This window comes from Scyliorhinus torazame, chromosome 1 (assembly GCF_047496885.1).
Source record: "Scyliorhinus torazame isolate Kashiwa2021f chromosome 1, sScyTor2.1, whole genome shotgun sequence".
NCBI classification, from domain to species: Eukaryota; Metazoa; Chordata; class Chondrichthyes; order Carcharhiniformes; family Scyliorhinidae; genus Scyliorhinus; species Scyliorhinus torazame.
In genome coordinates, this window is record NC_092707.1 from 255,043,819 (window position 1) to 255,064,767 (window position 20,949).

Sequence of the window (20,949 nt, forward strand, 5' to 3'; positions counted from 1 at the left end):
GCCTTAAATATTCTCTCAGGTATACTAGTGCTGGTTACTCCTATAAGTCGATTAGTATCGTAGATTCAGGGGTGTACCATACTGACTGTACAGTAGTATAACCGGGGTGTATTTCATGTAATGAAATAGTAATTCATGCAAATGACTATAAGCTTTTAAGAAATGACTGGTGCGAAGATGCCATTTGAATATTGAAAACTGAGTCAGCAAATCCCACGAAAAAACACAAGCACCTTGGTCTTGAAGGACTGAGCTATAGTGTGAAAAGGGATTTGAACTCATGTTGCTTCCAATTAGTTAGATCAAAAGTCAGCAACTTTACAAAATAATTATTTAATTTAAACCATAACCTCCAATTTTAGACACAGTATAATTCATAATGGGCTTGAGGCAGGCTGGAATATGTTTACCATATCACAATATAAATAGGTGTCAGCCATGGCTCAGTGATAGTTTTCTTGCATCTGAGTCAGATGTATGAGTTCAAGACCCACCCCAGATTGTTGAGCACAATTACAGACAGATACTGGAGTACCCCGGGGAGTGCTGAGATGTCGGAGGCGCTGTCTGTTTACTGAGACATTAAACTAAGCCCCGACTGCCATCTCAGGTGGACATAAGTGATCGTACGGTAAAATACTTATTCCTACCTAGATACTCGCAATGCAACTTCCATGATTAACATGTGTTTAAACAATTATTCTGAAATAGCTGAATGTTCCAATCACAAATGTTAATGGTGATTAATTGGCAGTCCTCACAATAATACACAAAATATTGCATGTGCTGTATTTCCCCATATTTGTGGGTTATTTTGCTTTAATACCTTGTTCCTACCCTCTTTATTCTCTAAGCATGGTGAAAATTTACCCTCGCATTTTTCAGTTTATAAACCCAACGAGTTGACAGAGTCTTTTTATCTCCTCATGTTCATAATTGAGAAGGAGGCTCTACTCTCCACGCCTTCAACTGGGGTCTCTTGTAGCCCCCCTCCTTTCAGCCCACCATTGGCACAGCAAAACTCTACAAATATCTAAGTGACAATGACTAGATAATCTGTTTTAGTCATGTTGGTTGAGTGAAACTGGATGAACTACCCTGCTCTTATGACCACCAAAAGGGCAGGTGGAGATTCATTTTAAAAATTCATCCAAAGGACATTACTTCTGACAGTGCAGCAGTCCCTTTGTGCTGCTCTGGAATGTCAGTCTAGATTTTTTGGTGCTCAAGTTTCTGGAATGGATCCACAATCTTTGCTCGGAGGCGAGGCTGCTACCCACTAAATCACAACTGAAATTCAGTAATGCAACTGATGTCATTTTATTCACCATTATTAATGAAAGATTTGAACCAGGATACATTCAGTGAGGCTGTATTTTCAGCTAGTAGTTGGCTAAACAGCAGCAACCTCAGTAGATTCACCTCTCTTACCTGCCATTTGCTGCTGAAGTCAAGTTTACCAATGGCTACTTCTGGTAATACCATGGGCTCCAATTGTGTGTTAACAGCATGAACATGGCAGGAAAGAAAGAACTGGGGGAGTTCACAGTATTACACGCTCTGACAGGCTGGCATCCTGAGATCATCCCACTCCGGTAAGTACCTGTGAAAACATTTATTTTGAGTTTCCAACTTAAATCAATTAGTTTATTAACTTGTGTGTCAGAAACAAGGCAGATGTTACATTTGAAATACATTTGTAAAGTATTGTGTAATAATTTGCCATATAGTCTAGAAATTGTGGATGGCAATATTACCTGGCACACCTCTTAAAACTTTGTTTTCCTCCAACTCTGGCAGACCGTTTATTCCCATTTCCTTTGCCCTGCCATGGAAGTAATACATTTAGTGGTCTGGACCCTAAACTCTGGAATTCCCTCCTTAAGACTCTCCACTTGTCTCTCCTCCTCCAAGTTATTTCTTAAATCTACCTCTTAACCAAACTTTTGATGGTCTAATATATTGCCCTTTGACTTGGTAACAAATTTTGATAATGTTACCATGAAGGGCCTTGTTATGTTTTGTAAAATTAAACATATTAAACAATACGAGTTGTTATTTTCAATGAATATCTCGGAGGTAAAATAAAGTGAGTAAATGTTATTTGGATGGGGCGGGTCACAGTGGCAGCCCTGGAAGCAGGAGCCAGGTTCATTCGGCAGTTAGGAAGGCAAATGCATTGTTAGCATTTACTTTGAGAGGGTTAGAATACAAGAGCAGGGATGTACTGCTAAGGCTGTATAAGGCTCTGGTCAGACCCCATTTGGAATATTGTGAGCAGTTTTGGGTGCCATGTCAAAGGAAGGATGTGCTGGCCTTGGCGAGAGTCCAGAGGAGGTTCACAAGAATTATCCCAGGATTGAAGAACTTGTCATATGAGGAGGGGTTGAGAACTCTGGGTCTGTACTTGATGGAGTTTAGAAGGATGAGGGCGGATATCATTGAAACGTACAGGATGCAGAGAGGCCTAGATTGAGTGATGTGGAGAAGATGTTTCCACTAGTAGGAATGACTAGAACCCGAGGGCACAGCCTCAGATTGAAGGAACGAGCCTTTAAAACTGAGATGAGGAGGAATTTCTTCAGCCAGAGGGTGGTGAATTTGTTGAACTCTTTGCCGCAGAAGGCTATGGAGGCTGAATCACTGAGTGTCTTTAAGACAGAGATAGATATGTTCTTGATTAATAAGGGGATCAGAGGTTATGGGGAGAAGGCAGGAGAATGGGGATGAGAAACAAATCAGCCATGATTGAATGGCGGAGGAGACTCGAAGGGCCGAATGGGCTAATTCTGCTCCTATATCTTACGGTCTTATTGGAGTCACTTGCTCATGAGCAACATTGAGCCCACGAAACACAGTCCAGCGATGGCTGGCCAGTTGAGTACCTGGAGACGCAGAGCCTGTCTAATTGATGAGCGGGGCAGGCATCAAGACACCGTTGGTAGCATCACGTGATTCAACTGTAGGTGGCAGTGCCAACTTTACAGAGTTACCAGCCCTGTATGCAGTGCTGTCTTGTTGCTAAGGATTGCCCCAGCAACAATGCTGAAAACCCCTGTGGCAGACATCAAGATCCCTACAACCCTTTGGCAGACCTAAGGATTCCAGAATCCCTCTGGAAGCCCTGAAGACCAAATTCAGGAGGCTGCTACCACCATGACAGAGGAAAACATCGGATGACCCCATAGTTTAACGATGCCTCCCTGCAAGTTCTCCCCCAGGTTGCAAGGCCAAGCTAGGATATCCTCTTCTGAAGTGATGACAAGAAGACATCTGGCTGGATTCTCTGTTCCGGAGACTAAGTGTTGATGCCGGGGCAGGATTTGTGGACTTCACGACAGCAAACCTGGTGCTGCACCTGGACCGATTCAGTGACTGTCAAGGGGTTAGCACCAGTGCCACGTGGAACACAATTGATTCCAATGGGAAATGGTGCGGGACTCGCCGGATTCGCGATTGACACTCAGGAGGCTGACAAGCTACAGCCACATATACACACTTCACTCCCCACATACATCATCCCAGCCAACAAGATGGCAGCAAGGTACGCGGCCCCACATTACACAGGCGCCGAGCTGGAGACCCTCTTGAACGCTGTGGAGGAGAGGCGGGCGATCCTGTACCCCGGCCCGGGAAAGAGCCTGCCAGCCTTCCCCGTTCACCATGCCTGGGCAGAAGCGGTGAGCGCCACCAGTCACACCGTCTGGACTGGCCTGCAGTGCAGGAAAAAACAGCACAACCTCTGAAGGGCCGCCAGGGTGAGTAGGCAGCACAGTGCCCCTGGCACCAACCCCTGTCCCACACACACGTGGCACCCCCCTCCCTATCAAGAGAACGGCCAAAACCCCACCCTGCACCAATATCGGCCGCCCTGGTCGGGTGCCCTGGCCACTGAAGCCACCAGCATTCAACTGGCCAGCCATTGCATGACTGTGTTTGCTGGGCTGTATGTTGCTCATGTGGAAGTGACTCTTATAAGACCATAAGATGTAGGGGCAAAATTCGGCCCTTTGCATCTGCTCTGCCATTCGATCATGGCTGGTATGTTTCTCATCCTCATTCTCCTGCAACCACCAGCTACCCACCTCCTGGCTGCATGTGTCGGACTGTCTGACATTGTCATTTTCTGTTTCCCCTCGTCCCCCCCAGGAGTAGGCCACCCATAACCACCGGGAGTGGGAGAAAACTGGAGGTGGACTGCTGGACCTGCGGCCCCTCACCGCAGCAGAGGCGGGCCCCAAATATGTTGGCAGCCCAAAGGATAAGGAAGTTGGGGTGGAAGTCGGCCCCAGGCGGGGAAGTGAGACCCCGATTAGTTGCTGTCCCCCATGACACATGTGTCAACAACGCCCCCACCCTCACCCCCATACCACCCTCACCCTCTTCACCCCCATTACCACCCTCACCCTCTCTTTCCTCCTTCACCCCACCCCCCCCCCCCCCCACCCCCACCCCCATGGTCCAATCGTGCGTCTTGCTGGTGGTCATAGAATTTACAGTGCAGAAGGAGACCATTCGGCCCATCAAGTCTGCACCGGCCCTTGGAAAGAGCACCTTACCTGAGGTGGGCTTGCTAACCAGGGGCGGGATTTTCCGATATCGGCGCGATGTCCGCCGACCGGCGCCAAAAACGGCGCGAATCAGTCCGGCATCACGCCGCCCCAAAGGTGCGGAAGTCTCCGCATCTTGAGGGGCCAAGCCCTCACCTTGAGGGGCTAGGCCGGCGCTGGACTGATTTCCGCCCCGCCAGCTGGCGGGAAAGGCCTTTGGTGCCCCGCCAGCTGGCGCGGAAATGACTTTGCTGTGCGGCGCATGCGCGGGAGCGTCAGCGGCCGCTCACGGCATCCCCGCGCATGCGCAGTGGAGGGGGTCTCTTCCGCCTCCGCCATGGTGGAGACCATGGCGAAGGCGGAAGGAAAAGAGTGCCCCCATGGCACAGGCCCTCCCGCGGCTCGGTGGGCCCCGATCGCGGGCCAGGCCACCGTGGGGGCACCTCCCGGGGCCAGATCGCCCCGCGCCCCCCCCAGGACCCCGAGCCTGCCCGCGCCGCCTTGTCCCGCCGGTAAGAGAGGTGGTTTGATTCTCGCCGGCGCGACAGGCATTCCAGCAGCGGGACTTCGGCCCATCGCGGGCCGTAGAATCGCCGAGGAGGGGCCCGCCAACCGGCGCGGCGTGATTCCCACCCCCGCCGAATATCCGGTGCCGGAGAATTCGGCAAACGGCGGGGGCGGGATTCATGCCAGCCCCCGGCGATTCTCCGACCCGGCGGGGGGTCGGAGAATCCCGCCCCAGATACCTGAACCCAGCAGGCCCAAATATTACACAATGCATGAATGAACAGCAAAAACTGGCTTATTAATTGCACCCAAAGTGGTAAGCCACTGACTTAGAATTGGAGATTTCCAACTTTGTTTCTGATAAACTTGCCATGCAGGGGCTCCAATGAATAGGCCAGTAAAGCCTAGACTGTGGTGTTGGGTGCTCTGATGTACAGATGAGCCAACACGGTTGTATTTGGTACAACGCTGTTTTATTCTAACATGTTATTTACAGTTCTGTCTTGATACTCTGCACGTGGTGACTCCCTGAGTGTGTTGTTAATCAGGTCCTGTCCTTGTCCTGGTCTCCAGATCTACTGGCCACCAGGTGTCGTGTTTCTTCTCTTATACTGTCTCTGTCCTTGTCTATGATTGGCTGTCGTGTTGTGTGTGCTGATTTGTCTGTTGGTCTGTCTATCATGATGTGTGTGTTTGAATATCATGACATAGACAAGTAGGAAACTTGCCAGTGTTTTGTGCTTGAACACAAGATATAGGAACAGGATTAGACCAATGGCCTCCAGAGCCTGTCCTGTCATAATTAATACATGGCTGATTATCGAACTTAACTCCATTTTCTCACCCATCCCCCATATCCCTCAATTCAACAGGCACCCAAAAAGATATTTATTTCAACCTTTAATTAGTGAGAGTTTCAATTTCTTCAGAATTAGCTCTTCAGTCTGTGCAGGTGCTTTAAAATGTAGACAAGATTTTTTATACCTTTATATGTTAAGACATGTAAATTTGGAAAGTTGCTTCTTGTGTGTTCCCAATGTATACAATTTATCTTTGGCAAATTTCTTCCAGGTATGAGCAGTCTGAAAGAACCTGGTCCTTTCTGAAGACTATGGTGCCAGAGTTCAACTTTGTAAATGATGAACCTGTCATAGCCAAAGTGTCACCAGTGGAGTCAACAGATAAAACTATAAAGGAGCATGACGAAACAGTGGAAAGTGCAAGCGTCAAACCAGCTGAGAAAGTTACCAAAGGTACATCCATTGTATTTCTTTTCAAAATTAAGTTGCCACCTGAATTGATTTTCCAAATTCATTCTTCTCTCCATCACCAAAACTGCTTCATTTCACCTATGTAACATTGCTTGTCTGCACATCTGCCTCAGCTCCTCTGCTTCACAAACTCTCATTCATGCCTTTGTTACCTCTAGACTCAACTATTGCAGTTCTCTCCTGGCTGACCGCTCACCTTACACCCCGTGTAAATATGAACTCATCCAAAACTCTGTTACCTGCATCGAATACCATTTACCTATCAGTCCTCACTGACATAAATTAGTTCCTGGTTCAGCAACATCCAATGTGTGCAGGAGGGTTTCCTGACACAGTATGTAGATAGGCCAACGAGAGGCGAGGCCATATTGGATTTGGTACTGGGTAATGAACCAGGACAGGTGTTAGATTTGGAGGTAGGTGAGCACTTTGGTGATAGTGACCACAATTCGATTACATTTACTTTAGTGATGGAACGGGATAGGTATATACCGCAGGGCAAGAGTTATATCTGGGGGAATGGCAATTATGATGCGAAGAGGCAAGACTTATGATACATCAGATGGAGAGGAAACTGCAGGCGATGGGCACAATGGAAATGTACAGCTTGTTCAAGGAACAGCTACTGCGTGTCCTTGATAAGTATGCACCTGTCAGGCAGGGAGGAAGTGGTCGAGTGAGGCAACCGTGGTTTACTAAAGCAGTCGAAACACTTGTCAAGAGGAAGAAGGAGACTTATGTAAAGATGAGACATGAAGGTTCAGTTAGGGCGCTCGAGAGTTACAAGTTAGCTAGGAAGGCCCTAAAGAGAGAGCTAAGAAGAGCCATGAGGCGACATGAGAAGTCTTTGGCAGGTAGGATCAAGGATAACCCTAAAGCTTTCCATAGCTATGTCAGGAATAAAAGAATGACTAGGGTAAGAGTAGGGCCAGTCAAGGACAGTAGTGGGAAGTTGTGCTTGGAGTCCGAGGAGATAGGAGAGGTGCTAAATGAATATTTTTCGTCAGTATTCACACAGGAAAAAGACAATGTTGTGGAGGAGAATACTGAGATTCAGGCTACTAGACTAGAAGGGCTTGAGGTTCATAAGGAGGAGGTGTTAGCAATCCTGGAAAGTGTGAAAATAGATAAGTCACCTGGGCCGGATGGGATTTATCCTAGGATTCTCTGGGAAGCTAGGGAGGAGATTGCTGAGCCTTTGGCCTTGATCTTTAAGTCATCTTTGTCTACAGGAATAGTGCTAGAAGACTGGAGGATAGCAAATGTCCCCTTGTTCAAGAAGGGGAGTAGAGATAACCCCGGTAACTATAGACCAGTGAGCCTTACTTCTGTTGTGGGAAAAATCTTGGAAAGGTTCATAAGAGATAGGATGTATAATCATCTGGAAAGGAATAATTTGATTAGAGATAGTCAGCACGGTTTTGTGAACGGTAGATCGTGCCTCACAAACCTTATAGAGTTCTTTGAGAAGGTGACCAAACAGGTGGATGAGGGTAAAGCATTTGATGTGGTGTATATGGATTTCAGTAAAGCGTTTGATAAGGTTCCCCATGGTAGGCTACTGCAGAAAATACACATTCTAACATCACTGCAGTAATAAACACCCATGTGTTAAAGGTACACCCACTGCAGTTATTCTATAAAAACACCCATTTCTTAAAGGTACTCTCACGTGACAACCACATCATTCTGCAATCTCTCTCCATTTAAATTAAAGCCCAGTTCTTCCTGTCTTGGAATTGTCGAAAACTATACGTATAATCCAAGAGATGCATCGGGACCCCACGGATGTCCTAATTCACTGAGCGCAGTGGGAATTGCTTGGTAAATTTGCACTTCAGAGGGAAAATTTCCTGTGCAGGATTCCCTGTTGGCTTACACCGAAATCACGAAACGCGAGTGGGCGTAGAATACATTCCGACGCCAAAATAACAGCGAGCGCTGAATTGATGCCAAATCGTAATTCTCTGTCACCTCAACTGTTCTGTGCTATGTTCTATGTTCTAATAGCGTCAATGTGGTCTGGAATGCATGTACAGCAAACACTGTTTGCATGTCATTAGCGGGCCCCACCCAGTATTCTCCGGAGGCCGCGGAGTGTACCACTAGCAAGGACAGTACCATCCAACAGTACCTCTGACAGCAGGGACCGGCGCCAGGGCCAGAGGCCCCATGGTGCCGAGCAATGACGTGCCAGGGGTACGGATATGAAGGGGGTGAGGTGGACAAGTGGGGACAGAGCCTGCAGTGCCAACCGGGGCCACCATGTAGCCGAATGGACCTGGTTGGGCATGGGGGTACGGGCTATATTAACATGTCAGTCTTTCACCCCTGCAGACAATGGATATTGGAATTAAACCAGCAATGGTGGCCTTCCTGCTGATCGCTACAGCCCTGGGGGATGACTTACGGTTGTACGGGCTGGCGCTGCTTGAGGAGGAGGAGGAGGAAGTTGCAGCAACGTAGCATGCTGCAGAGGAACAGGAGGCAGCCGTTCAGGATGGAGAGCCGGCTGACCAACAGGTCGAGGAGGAGGTGCCAAGAAGTCACCGCATCAGGACTCATGCGTACCGGCAGTGCCTGACATCCGAGGACCTGCTGGACCGGCCATGCCGTCAAAGACTCCGGCTGAGCAGGGAGATAGTGCAACACATCTGACAGATCATGGCAAACCTGGCACCATGGGGGTATGGGGGAAGACACCCGGTGGCTGTCAAGGTGACAATCGTCCTAAACCTTTATGCCACGGGGTCCTTCCAGGCGCCGAGTGGGTCCTGTCAGGGATCTCACTGACTTTGGTACGCAGGTGCATCCGTGCCGTCACGGAGGCTCAGTATGCCCAGGTGTCTTATTTCATCCATTTCAATGTGGACTGAGCACCAGGATGCCCAGGCAGTGGGGTTCACCACCATCGACGGAATGCCCTAGATCCAGGGGGTGATTGATGGGATACATGTCGCCCTACGAACACCGAAGATGACAGGCCACTCTGCACAAACCAAAAGGAGCATCACACACATCTGTGCCCGATACCCAGGCAGTGTGCACGATGCCTTCATCCTGGCACACGATTCCTGACATGTGTCAGGAATTAAATCGACGATTCCTGACATGTTCGAGACACCCCCGCTCCCCCTCCTCCTGGGCTGGAGGGTTGGCTCCTGGGCAACTAGGTTATCCACTGCGGTCAAGGCTGTTGATGCCCCCCCGTCTGAGATCTTGTCAGCATCCTTGAAGAGTCATCGGACTCGAAACGTTAGCTCTTTTCTCTCCCTACAGATGCTGCCAGACCTGCTGAGATTTTCCAGCATTTTCTCTTTCGTTTCAGATTCTAGCATCTGCAGTAATTTGCTTTTATCCTTGAAGACTGGTTTCCATGCCGGTCTTTTGTGGCTTAACCTTTTTTGAGATGATGTGCCTTGAAACCCGGTATTCCCGTTGGCCATCCCTGCATCTTCCACTTCTTCCATTTATTTACTCTATAATCTCTTCTGCTGCTGCTTGTTGTGTACTTTCGTGATGCTCCTTACTACTGCGATGTTATGTGCTCTCGTGATGCTTTTTGCTGCTGCTGCGTTGTGGTGTGGTCTCTGGCCTGTCGGCCACATTGCCGAGGTCTTCCGGCTCAGTGTCCTCGGTGGGATTCATTGTATCCCCCACTCTCCTTCTCTTCCTCTTTTTTGTTTTCCATGCAATTTTGGGACTGATGCTGTGGGTGGTCCTCCTATCTTTTATGAGAGCGATTTAATGACTAGTTCTCTGATTTTGTTTGGCTTTCTTGGCACCCTTCTGGGCGCTGGCCTGCGCCATTGTAGCGTTAGTATGTGGGTCGCCTGCAGAGATGTCTCATGTTGGCGTGCTTCCGAGGGATTGCGCTGTGGTGGTTAAGTCAGCCCCTTCAACGACCAGCTGCAGAGCCTTCTATTCTGGTGTCTGGATTGGATCGTACTCCGATAACTGTGTTGGATCAGCATCCTCAGTGTTAGGCACTGCCGCTACAACTTGTACTTGAGCCCCAAGTGATGGCTCCTCGTCGCTCAAGATTAATATGCGAAAATCATCTTTTCCAGAGAGACCAGATGGTGTCTCACCCTCATCTGGTGATAGTATATACGTATCGTCTAATGCCGTGGAACTGCATCCGGACTCGGTAACAGCTGTCGTCGTGGAGCTGCATACAGATATGGGCTGTGGCTCCTAATAATAATCTTTATTATTGTCACGAGTAGGTTTACATTAACATTGTAATGAAGTTACTGTGAAAATCCCCTATTTGCCACATTCCGGTGCCTGTTCGGGTACACAGGGAGAATTCAGAATGTCAAAATTACCTAACAGCAAGTCTTTCGGGATTTGTGGGAGGAAACCGGAGCACCCGGAGGAAACCCACACAGACATAGGGAAAACGTGCAGACTCCACACAGACAGTGACCCAAGCCGGGAATTGAACCTGGGATTCTGTTGCTGTGAAGCAACAATGCTAACCACTGTGCTACCGTGCCGCTCATGTACTATTGTCATGTACTATTATGTATGTGTCACCTGTCGCCGTAGAACTGCATACGGATGTCGTCATTTGCTCCTCTAATTCCTCCTTAAGTGGAGTGGCCTCGAGTATCAGGGAGTCTACTACCGGAACTTCTTCATAGGACTGCGATGGTTCCCCGTATGCTTCTGGAGCTAGTTTCTCCAGAATGGGTACGATGTCTTCTGGTTTTAGTATGTGCGAAGCTACATCATTTTCCTGAGGTATCTGCAATCACAATCTCACTGACCATCTCTGCGTGTGCCATCTCGGAGCACTTCTAGGTTTCCAGCACGGCCTAGGCGTCCCTTGTGATCACCTTCTCATTCCCGCCAAACTACCGATGCAGCACTGCACAGGCTCCCTCACTGAGTTTGCCATCTGTCCCGCGAAACAACCTTACTAGAGTTTCATATTCATCCTGCTCCGGCTCACCTGCCAAACCTTTGCTCATTTCATCTCTTCATGGTCTTCGTAAATATCATCAAGGTACTCATCCTCCGGAAGTCAGTATCATCAGCAAAGACTTCTTCTGTAAAATATGACATTGCACATGGAATTATGTGTTTCCACAAAAGTCGACCAATTTCAAATTCAGCTGCGAGTTTTGCTGCAGAACTTTTACTTAACATTCCATGCTGCGGAGCTTCTGGAGGACTGAAGAAATTGAAGAATGAGTCATTTGGTTCAGTATTCATAGCCGCTTTGCGAGTGCTCCGATTGTTATGCTTCGGTTTCATTTAATGGTTTTCAGTGTGACTTTTTTCCATTCTTCCAGTCAATCTGGCACCCTGTGCATCCCATGAGTTCTGGTTTGTCGCAGAATGAGAATTCATGCTCGTCAGGCTGCGGTTCCAGCTGGTATGCTGTCGTAATTATCTTGTTTGTAAAATACTCATTTGACTCACTTGAACTCCAGAGTGAAGCTCATCGGCTGTGTACACTCTGAACATTTAACGTTCACATATTGTAGATGCTTTAATATAGGCTCATCATGCTCCTGTATCATACCACTGAGTATATACACCTTCTTGAAGACTATTAACCAGAAGTCTGGAATTCCTTTTTGCTCTCCCAGTGCCTCATCGGATTTGTCATCTTGCGCCTGGACTTTCTCTTGCTTCTCATCCTGTGAGTGCACCAGCATGTCTCACTGGGAGAGGCAGTAACCGTCTGGCCACTCGCTTTGTGGACCATACAGCCGCTCACGACTATTCAGATTGACTTCTACATTTGTTTTGGTCAGACTTCTCTGTTTGAAAACACACCAGTTTTCATCTACGTTACCTGATACTTGAAGCTGGTGGGGTGCCTTTAAACCTTCCATCTCGAGCTTCACCGTCGTTTATTGCAGTGAGTCACCACAGCCTGTAGTTTGCCAGGTTGGCTGAAGAATCATTCCTTTTTTTTCATTCTTCGGCCGGTTTTACTTCGTCTTTTCTGCTGAACCCTAAATGTTCAACACTCCTGGTACCATGTTGTGTTCTGTTGTCTTGCCGTTGCAATGATTCTCACAGAACTGCTGGTGACTTACTTAGAATGTTAATTATCGATTAACACGTAGAAGGGTAACATACAGAATGCTATACAGACTAGGTTGCTCTGGAACTACCCAACGTGGGACCGTCCTTGTATACGCCTTACTACCAACTGATGAGTCTGCCACATCACGTGACCAAGGTCTGACGCCACCAGCTGGTTGAAGGTTGCCACCTGTATACAATATGGTTCAAGTACATGTCACCACAAACACTACGTCTCAGTGGATCTCCAGACGGTACATCAGGAGTGGAGGCGGCCTGCTATGAATCCTGCCGTGTGACCTAGGTCCCTATTGGCCGTCATCTTCTGGGCGACTGGGCTGGCTGCTGCTCGGGTGTCACGGTGGCGTGATGCCGCCTGTTCTGCCCACTCCCCACCAGGGAGGGGGGGGGGGGAGAGAGAGATTCTGAGGTGTTGCGGTGTTCCGGAACCTCCCCTGTAGGAGTCACCAGCAGGGTCCCCCATCACCACCTCGTGCCTCAGGGTGCCCGATAGCTCCTGGGCTGCTCCATAAGTTGGGGGTGCGAGCGGAGCCATCCCCTGAGGCTTCCCCACCACCTGGAGCCAGTCCGGGAGGCCCGCTCTGGTCTCGACCAGGGTCTGGATGCTCGCGGCCATGGAGCACAGGGAGTGGACCATTTCCGTCTGGTGCTGCGCGACATTGCCCATTAACTGTGGCACCACTTTCTGGATCTGTGTCGCATCAGCCAGTGACTGTGACTGCGCCATCTCCCTCTGTAACTGGGTCACCTCCATCTGTGTCTGCACCATGTCGGTCAGTGCCTGGGCAATGCCGCCGATGTTCCCAGCCATGGCCTACTGTGACTGGGCCACGCTCAGAAGCACCGCTGCAATTTCCAGGTGGCAACCTGTGAGTTGGCAACCCTGTCTTGGGCCTCTGCCAATGCCTGCACAGAATGCCCCAGGCCTTGGACATGCTGATCCATAGCCAAAACTGTTGCCCCCAATGCCTCTACCACGGACGCCACCCGTGCGGTGTTGGCCTGGGTGGCACGCATGGTCGGCACCACCTCCTGCACTTTCTCAAGGTTGGACTCCTCCAACTGCACTTGCAGGTGCTGGATTCTCGCTGACAACTCCTCATGTAGTCCCTGGCTCTGCAACGGCATCTCCACAATCGATGCAACCATCCGTTCCAGAAGCTAGAAACCTGTCTGGACGGCAGCTAGTTCCTGGGTTAGTCTGCCCTCCGACTTACGATGCCCTCGCCTGATGTACCAGATCAGCTGTGTGGTGCACACAGTGAGCACACCACACAGAGAGTACTTCACTAAAGTGCCCAACCAAGGTGTGTGTCTCTGGGATGATGGAGGGTGTTGGAGATAGCTATGACGGGAAATCTGTGTCAACATCGGACTCGAGCTCCGGGGTGTCCTGACTGCCGAGGACTGCCGTCCGAGCTGCTCTCCTCGTCACTGCTCAGCTCACAGGGGGCTCAGGCTGTGGCACTGGCCGGGGCATGATTAGACTGCAGGCCGTGTGGCGGTGAGTGTGAGAGTGGTGTGGGGTGAGGGTGGTGTAGGGGCGGTGTTAGGAGGGGTTGACGCACGTGTCACGGGGAACCACGTCCTTGCCCATGGCTGATCTCCATCCCAGCGACCTTCCTTTCCTTCGGGCCGCCAACCATGTGCAGGGCCCTTTGCTCTGCCACGGATAGCGGTCCCAGATCCGGCGGTCCCCCTCCAGCTTTCTCCCACACCTGGCGGTTTTGAGTGGCCTTCTCCTGGTGGTGGTGGTGGTGGGGGGTGGGGGGGGGGGGGGGGGGCGCGGGGGAGAGACAGAAAATGACAGTGTTAGACAATCCGTGCATGCAGCCCAGGGGGTGGGTAGCTGGTGGCTTTAGTTGCCAGGGCACCCAGCCATGGCGGCCGGTACAGGTTCCGACATGTGGTGCAGATTGGGGGTTCAGCCACCCTCCGGGTGGTGATGGGGTGGGTCGGGTTAGAGGTGTGTGGGATGCGGGTAAGTGGAACAGAGCTGTCTACTCAGCCTGGCCACCCTGAGGAGGTTGTGCACTTTTTTACGGCACTGCTGGTCCATCCGGACGGTGATGCTCAGGGCACTGACCGCTTCTGCCACCTGTGCCCGGGTACGGCAGACGGCTGGCAGATTCCTTCCCACGCCGGGGTACAGGGTCATCTACTCTCCACCGCATCCAGGAGGGTCTCCAGCTCGGCATCAGTGAATCTTGGCACCGCTCTCCTCTCTGCCATCTCGTTGGCTGGGATGGTGAGTGTGGGGAATGAATTGTGTATATGCGGCTGCAGCTTGTCAGCCGTAAATCCGGTGAATCCCGCTCCGTTTCTCATTGGAATCGATTGTGTTCCACGTTATCTCGGTGCTAGCCCCTTAACAGTCGCTGAATCAGTCCAGTTTAGCTGTCATGGAAATCTACGAATCCTGCACCAGCGTCAACACTTAGCCTCAGGAATGAAGAATTCCGCCGCATATCTCAATTAGTAGCAGTTAATGTGGCACCTTATCGAATGCCTTTTCAAAATCTTAATCTACTAGATTTTTTATTTTGATTTAGATTTATTGTCACATGTACCGAGGGTACAGTGAAAAGTATTGTTCTGCATACGTTCCAGGCAGATCTTTCCATGCACGAAAAACATAGGACATAGGATAAATCCACAATGTGAATACATAGACATAAACATCAGGTGAAGCATATGGAGTACAGTGCTGCAACAGTAGAGAAGATGCGTAACAGAGATCGGATCAGTCCATAAGAGAGCCATTCAGGAGTCTGGTAATAGCGGGGAATAAGCTGATTTGAATCTGTTGGTGCTTGTTCTCAGACTTTTGTATCTTCTGCCCGATGGAAGAAGTTGGAAGAGAGAATAGCCCACGCAGGAGGGGTTTTTAATTAGGCTGCCCGATTTCCCAAGGCAGCGGGAGGTGTAGACAGAGTCAGTGGATGGGCTGTGTTCACAACTCTCATAGTTTGTTACAATCTTGGGCTGAGCAGTTGCCATACCATGATTTTCATGATGCATCTATAAAAATGTAAGAGTCAATGTGGACATGCCAAATTTCCTTAGTTTCCTGAGGAAGTATAGACGCTGTTGTGCTTTCTTTGTCATCGCGTCGACGTGGGTGGATCAGGACAGATTTTTGGTGATGTGCACACCTAGGAATTTGAAACTGCTAACCATCTCCACCTTGGCACCATTGATGCTGACAGGGGCCTGTACGATACTTCGCTTCCTGAAGTCAATGACCAGCTGTTTAGTTTTGCTGATGTTGAGGGAGAGATTGTTGTCGCATCACTCCACTAGGTTAGCTATCTTCCTCCTGTACTCTGACTCATCATTCGTCAAGATCTGACCCACTACAGTCGTGTCATCAACAAACGTTTCAAACTGTGGTTACTTTGCATCCATGGGTGAGATCTTTTGTGAAAGGCAAAGGCAACCAACATCCTGTCCCTGACCATGGATCACATCTGAAGCATCCTAAACTGAGGGGATGTGACTGTCTCTGGAAGAAATTGTCCAGATAATTTTCTCCCTCCTTGATGCTTTACAGTGTCCGGAGTTCAGACTCGAGCTCATCAAATCTGACTTGAGCCACTTACTGTAGACGGGTTTCTGTGAATCACACTGCTGTCCCACTGCTGTCCATCAGCCTCCACATGCTATAGCTGAAACACATCAGCTGCCATCATTATTGTATTTGATTTAATTAATTAGGGTTTCAAGTTCAGAAATATCACTCAATAATTATTCATAGTTATATTAAGTTATTTAACTGCTGAAACAATAAATTTAACACAGTACTACATCCCCCCAGTACTAATTTAAACTATTGCCTAAGTTTAAAGAAGATTTTAGAAATATTTAAAACTCACAATCAACCCCCTACTTGCTTACCAAATTAATGCCTCTGGACTTCAGCTCTCAGGCTACATCCCACTCCCACTCCCTCTCCCTCTCTTGGACCACTCCTTGTTCTGTAAAAGACCTCCTCCCTCATACTTAGAATTCCCTCACTCACCAAATTCCCGGGTTCAGCTCTGTCAAAGCTGGTCTTCATGCTACTTACTCATCTTGTGCCCTTCTCTTCAGAGCAGGACACTCGAGATTGGAGATTGCAGTGTCTCCTCCCCACTTTCAACTGCCACCAGCTCCCCTAGGCCCACCAACCCCATTCCAACTCCCCTGGCACAATTGAGCCCTGTGTCTTAGCCAGTAAAAACCTCCATTGAAATGGGTGGATTTCTCTGGTCAGGTGAGTAAATGTGAAAGAATGAATGGGTGAGGACATGGTTGGCAGGGCAGAGGTGCAAGACCGCTCGTCTCTTTCCCATCCCACCTTCTCCTCTGTGGCTTTATGCCTCGGTAAAAATGAAAAAATGATATGATATTTGGAAGTTATCAGGACATTCCTCTGTAGCTTTAGCTACAGGGAAACACGAATGATCGTGTTTCTCATAATGATACAGATGGTCCGTGCAAACCAGTAACTGCCACTGACTATCCTACATGTTCCCACTCCAACATCATTTTGCTACTTGGTTCCCTGAGCTCTTCCTAGTTTTTATAACTGATGACTCATCACTCCCACAGCCTGAGTTTCCCAGTGGTTTTGAGCCACTTCCTTCTGTGAGAAAGGAAGACATGTGCATTGCAGTGAATACTGGGCAAATGTTTCTATAAAAATCTAAGATTATAACTTATTGAACCAGAAAAGATGGATCTGGTGAGTTTGGGAGTTTTTTTCATGCATAACATGCTTTCCTGCACATTTGGTAGATGGTGCAGGACAGGATCAATGTACAGAGTAATATTCCAGAGAACTTTGAGTACAGTGAATGAAGGAATGCTACATGTATAAAGAAGGGTCAGGGGAAATAGCATCTTAGCTTGACTGCACAGTTGAGGTTCTTGAACTTCTTACTGCATTGCAGAGCAGTCCTGGGGTTCAGGAAAGTGGCTGTCACTGTTATAACCACCTCCTTCCATAATATGTGCCACATTCTTGGTTCTCTAGCCACCATTTAACCCCAAATAACCCATCCTCACTGCGCAGTATCTCTGTCAAGAGGGCATGTTGCACATCTGTTTGATTTGGCTCCATTGATTCTCCCTCAGGTTGGCTTCTTCCCTTCGTGGCAACAGGTTTTATATCCAGTTGCTCAACCAGGTTTAAATCACTATAAAATGATTGTTTGTCTCTCTTCCAACCCCATTGCCAGCCAACCATTGAGGGCGCATTTTCAATTTATCTCCCGCCTCTCCATGTATCCATGGGTACTGTCTTGAGTTACAATAAGGTAGACAGCTTGGTGAATCGAAAAATGAAGTGAGCATGCATTTTCACTAACTTTTTAACATATTTTCTCAGAAAAAACAGAATTAAAAGATTCTGGGAAGAAAAAGAATAAGGAAGGAGAATTCAATAAAGAAAAAATCAGACCATTAGTTCAACGACCAGTATCTGTCTCTCAGACAGCATCTCAATCTTTTTCAGAGAGTAAGTTATAGGGCTGGTTGATGAGGGTTGCAATTTTTGTTCTAGTTGTTAGATCTGAATTTTTCTTGTTGAGATTACTAGTCGACACTTTATCAATTGCTTTCTTTGTTATCTCAGCTAAGCACTGCATCTCTCCTTGCCATAACAGCAACAGGAGGGAAATTCAGCAACTAAACTATACCAATTAATACAAATGCTTTGCTGTAGCAATCCATTTTGATTTTCTTTGAGAGAAAACACTACTAATGCAATTATCCAGATAATTTTGACCTTAAGTTTGTTCTTGTATATTTTACCTTTGTATGAGTCTAGTTGAATTCAGGTTTATCTGTTTTTTAAGTGCACAATGCATCTTCAGATGGTACTGCAGAGGTGGCCTTGATCTGTTACTGTATTGCAGAAGCACCCAGACTCACTCCCTTTGAATCATTGCATTGCCAAGGTGCCGCTGATTCTGTCTTGCTCTCGTGCTGTTGAGGTGCCCCTGCTTCTCAACTCCCTCCAGTTTCCATGTGTTGCTGAGCTGACACCAATTCGCTCTCTCCTGTTCCCTGTGCTGATAAAGTGACTCAAATTCACCTCTCCTATTTAGTTTACTGCTGATGTCTCTAATTTGTTTCCTGCAAATTATTGTTGGGTAAGAGTATCAAAACATGAAATATAGGTAAGTAATTGATGTACACATCACTGATCTGATTGAAGGAAAGAACAGGTGTGAGGGACTGAATGGGCTCCTCTTGTTCCTATTTAAAATTTAGTTTGAGCATTATATTGAGCACGATTTAGCGGACCTGTGAGCCATGGTGCAAATCCCATAATGCTGCTAAATATCGCGAGAGGCCAAAAATGGGATTTCGGAAGGTGATTTTCCCGGAACCCTCTCCGATGACGCCATCAGGTTTATACCCAGGAAGGGAGCACAAACCAGTTTCACATGAATTTGAATCCATGAGCATCTACTTAGCAGGGTTAACGTCGCATCTTCAACCCTTAGAAAATCTTCCCACCAACTAGGCATGCCATCAAGCTGGGGCGAATTACTACTTTTTAAAAACATGAACCACCGTCATGACCTCAGAGGGAAGAAGGAGGTGAGCACCACTGTCTCCACTGAACACCAGGGAGTCAAAGGGGACAACGGTCGCTGGAGGGGGGGGGGGGGGGGGCTAGGAATCCTACAACGAGTAACTCACCTCCTGACCTCCCAAAGCCTGTCTACCATCTACAAGGTACAAGTCAGCAGTGTAATGGAATACTCTCCACTTGCCTGGGATGAGTGCAGCTCCAATAACGCTCAAGAAGCTCGACGTCATCCAGGACAGAGCAGCCCGCTTGATTGCTGCTCCTTCCACAAACATTCAAACCCTCCACCACAGTGAAACAGTGAAATCCGTGTGTACCATCCACAAGATGCATTGCAGTAACTCACCAAGGTTCCTTAGACAGCACCTTCCAAACCCATGACCACTACCATCTAGAAGGACAAGAGCAGCAGATACCTGGGACCCCCGCCACCTGGAGGTTCACCCTCCAAGTCACTCACCACCGTGACTTGGAAATATATCATTGTTCCTTCGCTGTCGCTGGGACAAAATCCTGGAACTCCCTCCCAAACAGCACAGTGGATGTACCTACACATGGACTGCAGCGGTTCAAGAAGGCAATTCACCACGACCTTCTGAAGGGCATCTAGAGATGGGCAATAAATGTTGGCCTAACCAGCGACGACCAGATCCCGTAAATGAATAAAGAAATAAAGAAAGAGGGAGAGGGAGAGTGTCTGCGGAAGGCAAGGGAGAGTGCCTCGGGACGGAGAGGGGGAAGGGTATCTGGGGAAGGCTGAGGAGAATGCCAGTGGAAGGGGGGGGGGGGGGGGAGGCAGGAGAGATCTCTGGGAAAGGGGGACAGAATGTCTCTGGCAAATGGGAAGGAGAGTGCCTGGGAAAAGCTGGGAACAGTGCCTGCAAAGGAAGGAGAGGGTCTGGGGAAGGCAGGGGGGAGTGTCTGCAGAAGGAAGGAGAGTGTCTGGGGAAGGCTGGGGCGAGTGTCTGGGGAACAGGGGAGGTCTCAGGCAAAGGGGAGAGAGAGTGTCTGGTGAAGTGGAGGGTGTGTTTCTGGGGAAGGGAGGGAGCGTGTCTGGGGAAGGGGAGCGATTGTGTCTGGGACAAGGAGGGAGAGTGTCTGGGGAAAGCGAGGAAGCGTGTCTGGGGAAGGCGAGGGAGCGTGTCTGGGGAAGGCGAGGGAGCGTGTCTGGGGAAGGGGAGGTTAAGTGTCTGGGGAAGGGGAGTTGAATGTCTGGGGTAGGGGAGCGAGAGTGTCTGGGGAAGTGCGGAGAATGTCTGAGGATAGCAGGGAAGAGTGTCTGGGGAAGGGGAGGGGAAATCTCTGGGCAGGTGGGGAGAGGGTCTGGGGAAGTGGGGAGAGGGTCTGTGGAAGGCAGGGGGGAGTATCTCGGGAAGGGGAGGGAGAATGTCTGGGGAAGAGGAAGGTGTTTGTCTGGGTAAGGGAAGGGAGAGTGTCTAGGGAATGCACGGCAGAATGTCTGGGGAAGGGGAGGAAGGGTGTTCGGGGAAGGCAGGGGAGAATGTCTGGGGAAGGGGAGGAAGGTTGTCGGGGGAAGGCAGGGGAGAATGTCTGGGGAAGCGGAATGAGAGTGTCTGGGGAAGGGGAGGTTGAGTGTCTAGGGGTTGCAGGGGGGGAAAGAGTGTCTGGGGATGGGGAGCTGGACTGTCTGGGGAAGTGGGGGAGAATGACTGGGAAGGTATGTGACAGTGCCTGGGGAAGGCAGGGGAGAAAGTCTGGGGAATAAGAGGTTGAGTGTTGGGGATGGGCGGTTGAGTGTCTGGGAAATGGGAGGTTGAGTGTCTGGGGAAGGGGACGTTGAGTGTCTGGGGAAGGGGACGTTGAGTGCCTGGGGAAGGGGAGGTTGAGTGTTGGTGAAGGGGAGGTTGAGTATTGGGGAAGGGGAGGCTGAGTGTTGGGGAAGGGGAGGCTGAGTGTTGGGGAAGTGGAGGTTGAGTGTTGGGGAAGGGGAGGCTGAGTGTTGGGGAAG

The 20,949-nt window shown here is 49.2% G+C and overlaps 1 protein-coding gene across 4 annotated transcripts in view; it reads left to right on the forward strand.

Moving 5' to 3' along the window:
* Positions 1–20,949, forward strand: part of adgb (androglobin) — a 612,248-nt gene that overhangs the window by 179,694 nt on the left and 411,605 nt on the right. For 3 of the 4 annotated variants that reach the window (XM_072504722.1, XM_072504733.1, XM_072504738.1), the window contains 3 exons: positions 1,509–1,595; positions 6,129–6,310; positions 17,769–17,897. In XM_072504722.1, coding sequence (XP_072360823.1) covers positions 1,509–1,595; positions 6,129–6,310; positions 17,769–17,897 — 398 coding nt within the window. The remainder of the gene's footprint in view (positions 1–1,508; positions 1,596–6,128; positions 6,311–17,768; positions 17,898–20,949) is intronic. The other variant, XM_072504728.1, reaches the window with a different exon arrangement.